The sequence below is a fragment of the Hoplias malabaricus genome, chromosome 5 (assembly GCF_029633855.1).
Source record: "Hoplias malabaricus isolate fHopMal1 chromosome 5, fHopMal1.hap1, whole genome shotgun sequence".
Classification (NCBI taxonomy): Eukaryota; Metazoa; Chordata; class Actinopteri; order Characiformes; family Erythrinidae; genus Hoplias; species Hoplias malabaricus.
In genome coordinates, this window is record NC_089804.1 from 3,151,375 (window position 1) to 3,163,874 (window position 12,500).

Here is a 12,500-nt window from a genome sequence, read left to right on the forward strand (position 1 = left end):
GTCAGTAGAGTGGGGGGTGTTTCTGATAAGTGGCCAGTGAGAGTCAGTAGAGGGGGGGTGTTTCTGATAAAGTGGCCAGTGAGGGTCAGTAGAGGGGGGTGTTTCTGATAAAGTGGCCAGTGAGCGTCAGTAGAGGGGGGGTGTTTCTGATAAAGTGGCCAGTGAGTGTCAGTAGAGGGGGGTGTTTCTGATAAAGTGGCCAGTGAGTGTCAGTAGAGGGGGGGTGTTTCTGATAAAGTGGCCAGTGAGTGTCAGTAGAGGGGGGGGTGTTTCTGATAAAGTGGCCAGTGAGAGTCAGTAGAGGGGGGGTGTTCTGATAAAGTGGCCAGTGAGTGTCAGTAGAGGGGGGTGTTTCTGATAAAGTGGCCAGTGAGTGTCAGTAGAGGGGGGGGTGTTTCTGATAAAGTGGCCAGTGAGAGTCAGTAAGGGGGGGGTGTTTCTGATAAAGTGGCCAGTGAGTGTCAGTAGAGGGGGTGTTTCTGATAAAGTGGCCAGTGAGTGTCAGTAGAGGGGGGGTGTTTCTGATAAAGTGGCCAGTGAGAGTCAGTAGAGGGGGGGTGTTTCTGATAAAGTGGCCAGTGAGTGTCAGTAGAGGGGGGTGTTTCTGATAAAGTGGCCAGTGAGAGTCAGTAGAGGGGGGTGTTTCTGATAAAGTGGCCAGTGAGTGTCAGTAGAGTGGGGGGTGTTTCTGATAAAGTGGCCAGTGAGAGTCAGTAGAGGGGGGTGTTTCTGATAAAGTGGCCAGTGAGGGTCAGTAGAGGGGGGTGTTTCTGATAAAGTGGCAGTGAGCGTCAGTAGAGGGGGGTGTTTCTGATAAAGTGGCCAGTGAGTGTCAGTAGAGGGGGGTGTTTCTGATAAAGTGGCCAGTGAGTGTCAGTAGAGGGGGGGTGTTTCTGATAAAGTGGCCAGTGAGTGTCAGTAGAGGGGGGGGTGTTTCTGATAAAGTGGCCAGTGAGAGTCAGTAGAGGGGGGGTGTTTCTGATAAAGTGGCCAGTGAGTGACAGTAGAGGGGGGGTGTTTCTGATAAAGTGTCCAGTGAGTGTCAGTAGAGGGGGTGTTTCTGATAAAGTGGCCAGTGAGTGTCAGTAGAGGGGGGGGGTGTTTCTGATAAAGTGGCCAGTGAGAGTCAGTAGAGGGGGGTGTTTCTGATAAAGTGGCCAGTGAGTGTCAGTAGAGGGGGGTGTTTCTGATAAAGTGGCCAGTGAGTGTCAGTAGAGGAGGGGGTGTTTCTGATAAAGTGGCCAGTGAGAGTCAGTAGAGGGGGGGTGTTTCTGATAAAGTGGCCAGTGAGTGTCAGTAGAGGGGGGTGTTTCTGATAAAGTGGCCAGTGAGTGTCAGTAGAGGGGGGGGTGTTTCTGATAAGTGGCCAGTGAGAGTCAGTAGAGGGGGGGTGTTTCTGATAAAGTGGCCAGTGAGTGTCAGTAGAGGGGGGTGTTTCTGATAAAGTGGCCAGTGAGTGTCAGTAGAGGGGGGGTGTTTCTGATAAAGTGGCCAGTGAGAGTCAGTAGAGGGGGGGTGTTTCTGATAAAGTGGCCAGTGAGTGTCAGTAGAGGGGGGTGTTTCTGATAAAGTGGCCAGTGAGTGTCAGTAGAGGGGGGGTGTTTCTGATAAAGTGGACAGTGAGTGTCAGTAGAGGGGGTGTTTCTGATAAAGTGGCCAGTGAGAGTCAGTAGAGGGGGGTGTTTCTGATAAAGTGGCCAGTGAGTGTCAGTAGAGGGGGGTGTTCTGATAAAGTGGCCAGTGAGAGTCAGTAGAGGGGGGTGTTTCTGATAAAGTGGCCAGTGAGTGTCAGTAGAAGGGGGTGTTTCTGATAAAGTGGCCAGTGAGTGTCAGTAGAGGGGGGGTGTTTCTGATAAAGTGGCCAGTGAGTGTCAGTAGAGGGGGGTGTTTCTGATAAAGTGGCCAGTGAGTGTCAGTAGAGGGGGGTGTTTCTGATAAAGTGGCCAGTGAGTGTCAGTAGAAGGGGGGTGTTTCTGATAAAGTGGCCAGTGAGAGTCAGTAGAGGGGGGTGTTTCTGATAAAGTGGCCAGTGAGTGTCAGTAGAGGGGGGTGTTTCTGATAAGTGGCCAGTGAGTGTCAGTAGAAGGGGGGTGTTTCTGATAAAGTGGCCAGTGAGTGTCAGTAGAGGGGGGGTGTTTCTGATAAAGTGGCCAGTGAGTGTCAGTAGAAGGGGGGTGTTTCTGATAAAGTGGCCAGTGAGTGTCAGTAGAGGGGGGGTGTTTCTGATAAAGTGGCCAGTGAGTGTCAGTAGAGGGGGGTGTTTCTGATAAAGTGGCCAGTGAGTGTCAGTAGAGGGGGGGGTGTTTCTGATAAAGTGGCCAGTGAGCGTCAGTAGAAGGGGGGTGTTTCTGATAAAGTGGCCAGTGAGTGTCAGTAGAGGGGGGTGTTTCTGATAAAGTGGCCAGTGAGTGTCAGTAGAGGGGGGGGTGTTTCTGATAAAGTGGCCAGTGAGTGTCAGTAGAGGGGGGGTGTTTCTGATAAAGTGGCCAGTGAGAGTCAGTAGAGGGGGGGTGTTTCTGATAAAGTGGCCAGTGAGTGTCAGTAGAGGGGGGGTGTTTCTGATAAAGTGGCCAGTGAGAGTCAGTAGAGGGGGGTGTTTCTGATAAAGTGGCCAGTGAGTGTCAGTAGAGGGGGGGTGTTTCTGATAAAGTGGCCAGTGAGTGTCAGTAGAGGGGGGGGGTGTTTCTGATAAAGTTTATCAGAAGGTGGATGTTTATCGGTCTCTGTGTGGCTGATCCCCCAGTGTCGGACGCCCCCCGGACCACACACACACACACACACACACACACTCCCCCCGTCGTGCTGCAGCTGAGATTAGAAGGTGATTACTGTCGCATGGTTCTCACACAGCGTCGCGTCCCCAGACCGGAGCGGAGCTGATGGAGCTGATTACACTCCAGCAGCTGATTGAACATGGAAAAAAAATCAATCACAATTACAGCCCCCGCCGAGCGAGGACCCCAGGGGCTAGCGGCGGCGGGGGCTTAGGGCTACATCCAGACCTCTGTTAATTGTGGGTTTGATTTCCAGCGGTCGTTCGAAGGGGATTAGCTCCTTCGTAAATGTCACTAACTGAAGAAACAGAGTAGGGAATGAGTCCTGGAGCTACTGGTGTAATTATAGCATAGCAACATGCTAACCGCTAACAGCTACAACAGCTACAGAAGTCCATGAAAGCACAGCCTCACTCTCTCTGTGTGGGTAGGAGTGGCCTCACTGACCCCCCCAATGAAAAGGGTCTGGTAACTGGTCTCAGATCTGTGCAGTCAGTGCTCTCCTCTGAGCGTGTTGAGCTGCAGCGGTGTGGAGGTGTGGGGCTGTGTGTGATGATGTAAACTGCTCTGAGGACTATGACCTGCTGTAACAGAGTCATAAAAAATAAAAGTGTGGCCATTTTCCGTAAACGTTCCTCAATAAAGTCCACTCTTCTGCTTTTTACGACGTGTTTATATCTTATCAGTGTCCTCCACTCGGCTCCGAGCCACGCCCCCCCCCGGTGACGTCATCAGGAGGTGAGGCTGTGAAACAAGAAAAAAAATTTTTTCTTGTTTAAAAGAAAGAAATATTTTTCTTTTGAAAATAAAGTTCTATAAATAAATGTAAATAACAAAAAATGATAAAATAAAATAGAAATAGAAATAAAATAGTATCCGTAATTGAATTCAAAACAAAATAAAATAAAAAATGATGCCAAATAAATGTCGCAAAATATATTGGTAATTTAATTAAATAATAAAAATGTTAAATTACAAACAACAAATTACAATTGGTACATAATTGTAGTGTCGCAGTCACACAGCTCCAGGGGTTGGGGGTTGTGGGTTCGATTTGTTTCCTCTAGGTGACTGTCTGTGAGGAGTGTGGTGTGTTCTCCCTGTGTCTTTGTGGGTTTCCTCCGGGTGACTGTCTGTGAGGAGTGTGGTGTGTTCTCCCTGTGTCTGTGTGGGTTTCCTCCGGGTGACTGTCTGTGAGGAGTGTGGTGTGTTCTCCCTGTGTCTTTGTGGGTTTCCTCCGGGTGACTGTTTGTGAGGAGTGTGGTGTGTTCTTCCTGTGTCTGTGTGGGTTTCCTCCGGGTGACTGTCTGTGAGGAGTGTGGTGTGTTCTCCCTGTGTCTGTGTGGGTTTCCTCCGGGTGACTGTCTGTGAGGAGTGTGGTGTGTTCTCTCTGTGTCTGCGTGGGTTTCCTCCAGGTGACTGTCTGTGAGGAGTGTGGTGTGTTCTCTCTGTGTCTGCGTGGGTTTCCTCCGGGTGACTGTCTGTGAGGAGTGTGGTGTGTTCTCCCTGTGTCTGCGTGGGTTTCCTCCGGGTGACTGTCTGTGAGGAGTGTGGTGTGTTCTCTCTGTGTCTGCGTGGGTTTCCTCCAGGTGACTGTCTGTGAGGAGTGTGGTGTGTTCTCCCTGTGTCTGCGTGGGTTTCCTCCGGGTGACTGTCTGTGAGGAGTGTGGTGTGTTCTCTCTGTGTCTGCGTGGGTTTCCTCCAGGTGACTGTCTGTGAGGAGTGTGGTGTGTTCTCTCTGTGTCTGCGTGGGTTTCCTCCAGGTGACTGTCTGTGAGGAGTGTGGTGTGTTCTCTCTGTGTCTGCGTGGGTTTCCTCCAGGTGACTGTCTGTGAGGAGTGTGGTGTGTTCTCTCTGTGTCTGCGTGGGTTTCCTCCGGGTGACTGTCTGTGAGGAGTGTGGTGTGTTCTCCCTGTGTCTGTGTGGGTTTCCTCCGGGTGACTGTCTGTGAGGAGTGTGGTGTGTTCTCTCTGTGTCTGCGTGGGTTTCCTCCGGGTGACTGTCTGTGAGGAGTGTGGTGTGTTCTCCCTGTGTCTGTGTGGGTTTCCTCCGGGTGACTGTCTGTGAGGAGTGTGGTGTGTTCTCCCTGTGTCTGTGTGGGTTTCCTCCAACACAGCTCCAAAAACACACATTGGTAGGTGGACTGGTGACTCAAAGTGTCCGTAGTTGTGAGTGTGTGTGCGCCCTATGAAGGACTGCCGCCCCCTCCAGGTTGTGTTCCCGCCTTGCACCCAGTGATTCTGGGTGGGCTCTACACTGACACTCATTGAGCAGTGTCCAGTTAGAGTCCTGTGGTCACTGAACCTTACCCTGAGGAGACTCCAATGAGCAGTGAGTTAATGATTCCTGCTCCTACAGTGTTAACTGAAGCATGTTAATGTCTCTCTCTCTCTCTCTCTCTCTCTCTCTCTCTCTCTCTCTCTCTGTGTGTGTGTGTGTGTGTGTGTGTGTGTGTGTGTGTGTGTGTGTTCAGTATTTCTAACATCATCGTGTGTAATGAGACGGAGAGAGTATCGTTCTGGTTCATTGTGACGACACCAAACAACACGTCCCAACTGGTACCAAAGATCGAGGTGGAGAACGCCATCAGGTAAGACACACAATCACACACGCACACACACGCACACACGCACACACACGCACACACACACACAGACACTTTGACATCTACATGTAATGTCCCACAAGTCCGTAACTACAACTTGTTTAAGACCAACCCTTAACCTAAAAGCTAATGCTAATGCTAATGCTAACACTTCACAATAATGCTAATCCTAGCACTAATGCTAACCATAAACCGAGCAGTAACTCTAACTCTAACCCTGCACTGTCTTCACCTTAAAATATAATTATGACTTTAGGATGTGTGGGGAACAGGGGTAAGTCCAGTGGTATAAACCAGGCCTATTCACACACACACACACACACACACACACACACACACACACACACACAGGATACAGTGTAATGTACCTGAAGGAGCACCTGTAGGCTGCAGTTATGTTCAGTTGCTTGTCGACAGTGTAGCTGTCGCTCACTGTGGACCGTTATCTAGATCGTTATCTAGAACACCTCTCTGGTTTCTGTGTTCTAGGGAGAACAGACACCGCATAAACAGCGCCTTCCTTCTCAGCGACCAGACGCTCAGCTTCGTGGGGATCGAGCCCACGCTGGCGGCTCCCGTCGAATATGACACTCCGCCGTGGCTCATCGCCTTCGGGGTGGTCATGGGCGTGGTCTGCGCCGGCATCGTGGCCCTGCTGGTGTCCACCATCATCAACAGGAAGAGGTGAGCTCGCCTGGCTTCGCCCTTTGTCCGTACGACCTCTGCTGGTCTCAGAGAAGTTTACACTAGACGCTGGAACACTGCGGTGAGGATATGATGGCAAGTGAGGGACTGATGAATACCCCTCCATAGCCCCCAGTGGTCTTTTGGCTTTGGGCGTAGTGATGTTACCTGTTGGTTAACAGTCAAACAGCAAAGAAAAGGTAGTGATAAGGCCAAGGGAATGTAGAACTTACACATATTTCAGAGAGAACACAGTTCCACAGTTCGGGGGGTTCACACCCCTCTGTTGAACCCTTAGCATTGAGCGCCGTGGCTCCAGAACAGTCTGCCGTGTGCCCCATATGTAGCTCACTGTGCTCTGCTTTCAGATCCAAGAAGTCCGGCGCTGATCCGGAGGAGGAGGAGGAGGACGACACCGGAGGACGAGGGAACGGGTTCCTCTGTGAAAACATGGGAGGGAAAGACGGTGTCTTCAACCAGGCATTCGAGGACGACCGCTTCACCAAAATGTAAACGTTCATCAACAAGAACCCACACAGCGACGTCAGCCTCGGAGGGTGCTCAGGTCACATCTCGCCCCTTTGATGTGTCTTTGATGTGATGTCAACAAATCTCCATGAATGGACCAATAGGAAGGAACCAACATTTTATTTGTTCAAAGCTGAGAACTTCACTATAAGGCCATTTATAACTGTCGTATTAACCCCAAATAAATGCATTATGAATACTTTATCATGCAATTAAGTTATTTAAACAACACAGGCTTGGTTTTAAACAAATGTTTGACCCATAATTACGTTTTTTCAAGTGAATCTTTAATAATTAACTCATGAAACAGCATCTGCTAATCAACTGAGTGCTTATTACTACTTCATAAAGCAGTAATGAGTCTTCGTTAAACATTTTTGTGTTTATTAGTGCATTACGCTTCACCGTGTTTTTGCTCAACGTTAAGCGGCCTGTACTATGTTTAATTATATGTCGTCGAGCTAATACTTAGTAACTTATCAAACCAGTAGCTGCTAATTAGTTGACTGCTTATTAATAATTTATTAAACAATAATTAACTGAGTTTACTATTTCCCCGTCACTACATCTTTTAATTTTTTTGCATATGGTTTGTGTGTATTATGCCATTACTCAGCTTTATAAAGCCTTAAGAAAAAGTAGCTGCTAATTAACACAGTTTAATTGTGTTTTAGATCATTATCTTTGCACAGTGCTTTATTTATTTTGCCCTTTGTTCCGTTTTCATTGTGAAGTTACTGCTTAATGAACCATTAATAAATATTTTATTAATTTGATTGGTTTGATGATGAATTATTAGAGCGTCATAATTAATATCACACATGGACACACTGTTCTTTTACCTCTACATTAACGTTAACTGTTAATTAATCATTAGTTACACATTCCTCGCGCCTCGTTGTTAATGAATCACACTTTAAATGTAAACAGTGACTACAGTGAGTTAAACATGAAGCTGGTCTCTGGTTGCCTTTGATCTTCCTCTATTCTTTTCATTGAAGTCATTCCCTGTGTATTTCTGCTGAGATTTCAGATTTACAGCTGTAGCCAAACGTGTTTCTCAAACCTGGATGTGATATAAATGTTTTATTACACACTTGAACCGTAATAATCTCTTTATGAGAGACGTTTATTGCTTAGAAATGCAGACCTTAACTTCTTGGATAAAAAGACAATAAAAACAAAGAGTCTATTTAATCTCAGTCTGTAACGAAGTGTGAAGTGTCTTCCTTCTACAAAGAAGATAATACTGATTATTACTATTTTATTACATAGTTACAGCGCCCAGTAAAAACTGTTATCTCTTGTTAATGTTTCATAAGAGTTTTTGTAATCATTAAAGTTTATTTAACACTGATATAAATCTTCAAGGTTTTAATGTAGAAATCGCTTAATAAAACGGTAATAAAATGTTTATAGCTTGTTTCTTACTCTGTTTTCACTAAAAGCACAGTTTCTAAGGTTTTTTAGGGTTTTATTTTCCTTTAAAAAGGAAACGTCACAGGTTCAGAGACTGTCTCACGGCGGCAGCAACAATACGTTAATATTTTTAAAGAATAAAACCCTAGACCTCAGAAGGCTTTCCGCCGTCGTTCCTCCGGACGAATAAAGCCTGGCCGTTAAAACAGGTTACGCAACTTTAATGGACTTCCCTGTCACTTCACCTGCTGTTTATTATTAATGGCTGCTTTCTGACTGCGCAGCCGCAGCCGCGCAGCTTAATGAACATTCAGCAGAAATGAATAATTCATAAGAAACAGCAGCTCCACGGAGGGAGATTAAAGCTTTCTTTCCTCAGCCTCGATCACAGGGAGCTGTCAGGAGGAAAAACACAGGGAGAAACGGAGGGAAAGAACGGAGGACTAGAAAAAAGCCTAATGTCAGTTTTCAGCTGCGTTAAGTGCCACTTTAAAACCTTCCATTATCATAATTTCTCACAATTCAACTCCAATATTTACCTGAATTATTTAAATCCACTCATGTCCCAGGCTTTAAACTTTTAAACCGAGCTGAAGAGCAACTAGTTCCATTTATTCAGTCCAACTTTCACCGATCTGTGCTTTTTATAAGATCCTCTCCAACGCTAATGCTTCTGTTCCAAGTGTTTTTATGAAAAACGAGCTTTTCTCATCTGTTCCATTTGGGTCCTGCACCTTATTATTATTATTATTACTGTTATTATTGTTATTATTATTAAAGGTTATATTAAATAGAATGTAGAAGATGATAATTCCCACATGAACCTGGGCCTAAAATGATACTTCATTATTTTGACTAAAGACGTTAAATAAAGAGTAAAGCTGTTAAAGCCGTGAAGTCGTATTTTAACGTTTCTGTTTGTACGTTTGTATTAAAGTAAACACACCGTTCACAGCCGTGTTCCTGAAGCGTTGGTGTCACTGCTGTAGCTTCACCACCTCTTTTCTATTTGTTGTGTTTGTGATTCCAGTGAATGTTTAATTATCACATAAACCTTTATATAAATTTATTAACAACATTCTCATCTTCATCACAGCCTTTTACCACTGCTTTAGAAACAACATCTGATTTTTAATCAACATTATGCTTTTATTTTTAATAGATATTCAGTTATATTCAGTGAATTTTTATTTTATTATTATTTTGGAATTGTTATTAATGTCACGCCCTCGTCCTGTCGTGTCTGTTTTCCCTGCCATGCGTTCTCTCTGCACATGGCTCTGTCTGTTGTTGTCCTTGTCTCCGCCCTTGTCCCGCCTTTGTTCCGCCTCCTTGTCCGCTGTCCTCTCTGTCTCAGGTGTGTCTCGTTTGCATGTTGTACTTCCTCTGGTCGGACATTTCTCCATTGTACTGTTTCAAGTCTGTCTGTCTCTGCAGTTTCCCCGTCATTGTTTCATTTCCTCTGTCGTTGTTTCGTGTTGTAGTGTGGTTGGTCTCTTTAGTCTGTCTGTCCCGTTTGCCCTGTTTAGTTCCTCGTGTCCAGTTTACACTGTTTGGCGCCCTGTTTGTTGTCTCTGTTTAGTTCTATTCCTTTATTGAAGTCCCGTGCTTTAGCGAGTGTGTCCGCCTCCGTCGGTCCGCCCCGCGACTCCCTGACAGTTAATAACACAGACCTTCATTTTATAGACTTTTTGTGTTATTATTTTAAACACTTCTTTAATTTCTGTCTTTTCTTGTGTTCAAAAAGTTGTCATTGGTGCTTTTCTGAGATTCGTTTGGAAATGTTTAAATGTAACTCAGTAATTCTACACAGTTTTAGTAATAACACAGTAATAAAGTAATATAAGCTTTAGTAGAAACTACAGTGTAACCAACTAAACATTTACTGCCAGGTTTTCAAGTGTAGAGTGATAAGGTTACTATGGAAACCAACACTAAAATCTAATTATAGATAACACTAAAAGGTTTACTTATAAACTACGTACTTTTAAAAGACATTAAATTAAATTACTAACGTGTCACAGTCCGTTAATTAAAGCTCATCAGTGTTCGTTATTTAACAGACTCCTGTCGTTATTTTTAAACAGAAAATTAAAACATGGCCCTAATCTCTGTTTCTTTTCTAACATTTCCCCATTATTCCAACATTTCCAACATTATTATTGAAATCCAAAGAGAGTCAGGAATGTAAATAAATAAATAAATAAATAAATAAATAAATAAATAAATGAGAATCAGGATCCTGCAGCAGACCTTCGACCTTCAGCAGCAACTAGAATGGCTTTAATAATCAAACACGCCGTCAGCGCAGCGCCGAGTGACGGAGGGAGTGACATTTAAAAAGCCGTGGAGTGTTTGTTGCTGAAGGTGAGACCGGCTCTGGCTGGTGTTTCTGCGGAGGACTGCGTCTATGGAGTGGATCTGTGTTTATTCTTTTATATCTTTATTTGTTTTAAAACGTTTCCCAGGACATTTCCCATGAGTCTAATCTCACCATCGTTATCTGTATACTTTACACGGTGTGTGTGTGTGTGTGTTCCTGACATGTGAACACTCTTCAGAGCAGGTCCCTGTGTTTAAATCAGGGTTAGTGCTGTATCTCTGACACCTCCAGGCCACTAGGTGTCAGCGTAAATATAAAACACCTGCTTTTTACAATCGAACATCTGCTCAACAACCTGATGTGGGAACATTGCTGTGAGGATTTGATGATATTTGATTGATTTTGTATAAATATATAGTAAGGCGCTGCATGTTTTGATTTTTGTTCCTGTCACAGACGTGCTGTCCTTGTATTTGTGAATTGTGGGGACATTCCATAGACTTCCATTCATTCTGCTGAGATTTATTTCTAATTTTTAAATGTTAACTTTTCCATAAACACTTCTGTCTTAGACTTAAACCTCATCCACAATCTCAGCCCAACCCTGACACTAACCAGAACTCCACCTTAAACCAGGCCTTTACCGTCACATGTAATGATTACATTGTGGGGACCAGCTGGTTGTCCACACAAAGAAGACAAGTCCCCACAATGTGAGTGTGGGCACACACACACACACACACACACACACCGAAACAAAGAAGGGGACAAAGTCCTTCCTCTTATCGTCCAGCTGAGCTCTGCAGGTTTTAGGCTTTTATTTTTTTATCATGTTCCACAACCTTCACACGAACAGGAAGTCAACACATTTACAGTAAAGCAGCACAATCACTGCCATGGAGATCAAAGGCCAGATTTAAAACACAACCCCCGCCCCCTCCCTCTTTACACTGCTGTGAGGATTTGATGGACCCTCAGTGAGGTCAGGTGCTGATGTCAGAGGATTAGGAGGTCAGGTCATGATGTCAGTCTTAACTGTGGTCTTAACTGTGGCCTTAACTGTGGTCTTAACTGTGGCCTTAACTGTGGTCTTAAGGTCAGTGAGCGAGGTTTCAATGCAGTGCTAAAGCACACAGACGGATGTGAAGGTGGTTTTCACATTACCTCTCAATTCCCTATTTCACCACAGGATGTCCCCGCTCTCTCTGCAGTGTTCTCTGGGTATGCATGGGTCCTGGGTTTCTGTGAGGGACGCTGCGCAGCTACATTTCAGACCCCTTTTCCTTCAGAAACGAGGCCCCGGGCGCGGAGTGTTTTCCCCTCCGTTTCTCTTCGAGTTTAGCATTTAGCGGATGCTAATATGCACCGAAACAGCCCTGAGGGCAGATCACAGTGAGAATCGAAATCATTTTAACGCGCCACTGCACATCATGCTCTCGGATTTGTCTTGCTGTAGTTTGTGCAGCGAACCGTATAAAACAACACACACACACACACACACACACACATACAAATGTATATTTAAAATGCCAAGCATCAGTTGTATTCTGTGGACGGACCGATCACTCTCCTGTTATTCGCTGATGTCGTGCCTGAGTTTTTATGTGTTTCTCGTAGGAATCCGATCCAGACCCATTCCACTCCAGGGTTTCATTCCTATCAGACACCCTTTAAAGGGGACACCCCCCCCCCCCCCACACACACACACACACTTTACCACAAGGGAACACAGCTCTGAGTCTTTCTAGAACATCTGTGACCTGCTTTGTTTCCTTTGTTTTTAATTTGGGCCTGGGTCACTCCTGACGGCTTAGCCCTGTTACTTTGTTTCTCCGCCCCTTGTTCAAAGCACAAAGCTTGTTATAAACTCACTCTGTGCTCTGAGTTGTTTGTGTCCCGTTCACAGTCCTGTGTAGAGGTCCCACTTTTCCCTGTTACAGCGTCCCACCCAGAGTCTGGGCTTGGAAGACGCCAGGAGAAGTTCGGTGGAGGAGGGATAACAAAGCAGAGGTAACTACAAAGAAGGCCTTCATTAAACGAGAACATAAACAAAGCCACGACAAAACACCGGAGACTAAAGAGTAGAGAGGACTAGAGCAAAATTAGAGCAAGAACATAAACAATATACAGAATGTTGCAAAAAAAATGTATTAACTCGCTCATCCAA

At 45.3% G+C, this 12,500-nt stretch overlaps 1 protein-coding gene across 1 annotated transcript in view; it reads left to right on the top strand.

Moving 5' to 3' along the window:
• cltrn (collectrin, amino acid transport regulator) overlaps window positions 1-7,319 on the top strand; it is an 11,232-nt gene extending 3,913 nt beyond the window's left edge. The window contains 3 exon segments of the mRNA XM_066673150.1: window positions 5,248-5,364; window positions 5,869-6,063; window positions 6,432-7,319. Coding sequence (XP_066529247.1) covers window positions 5,248-5,364; window positions 5,869-6,063; window positions 6,432-6,576 — 457 coding nt within the window. The 3' untranslated portion in view covers window positions 6,577-7,319.
• The last annotated feature ends 5,181 nt before the right edge of the window (window positions 7,320-12,500 follow it).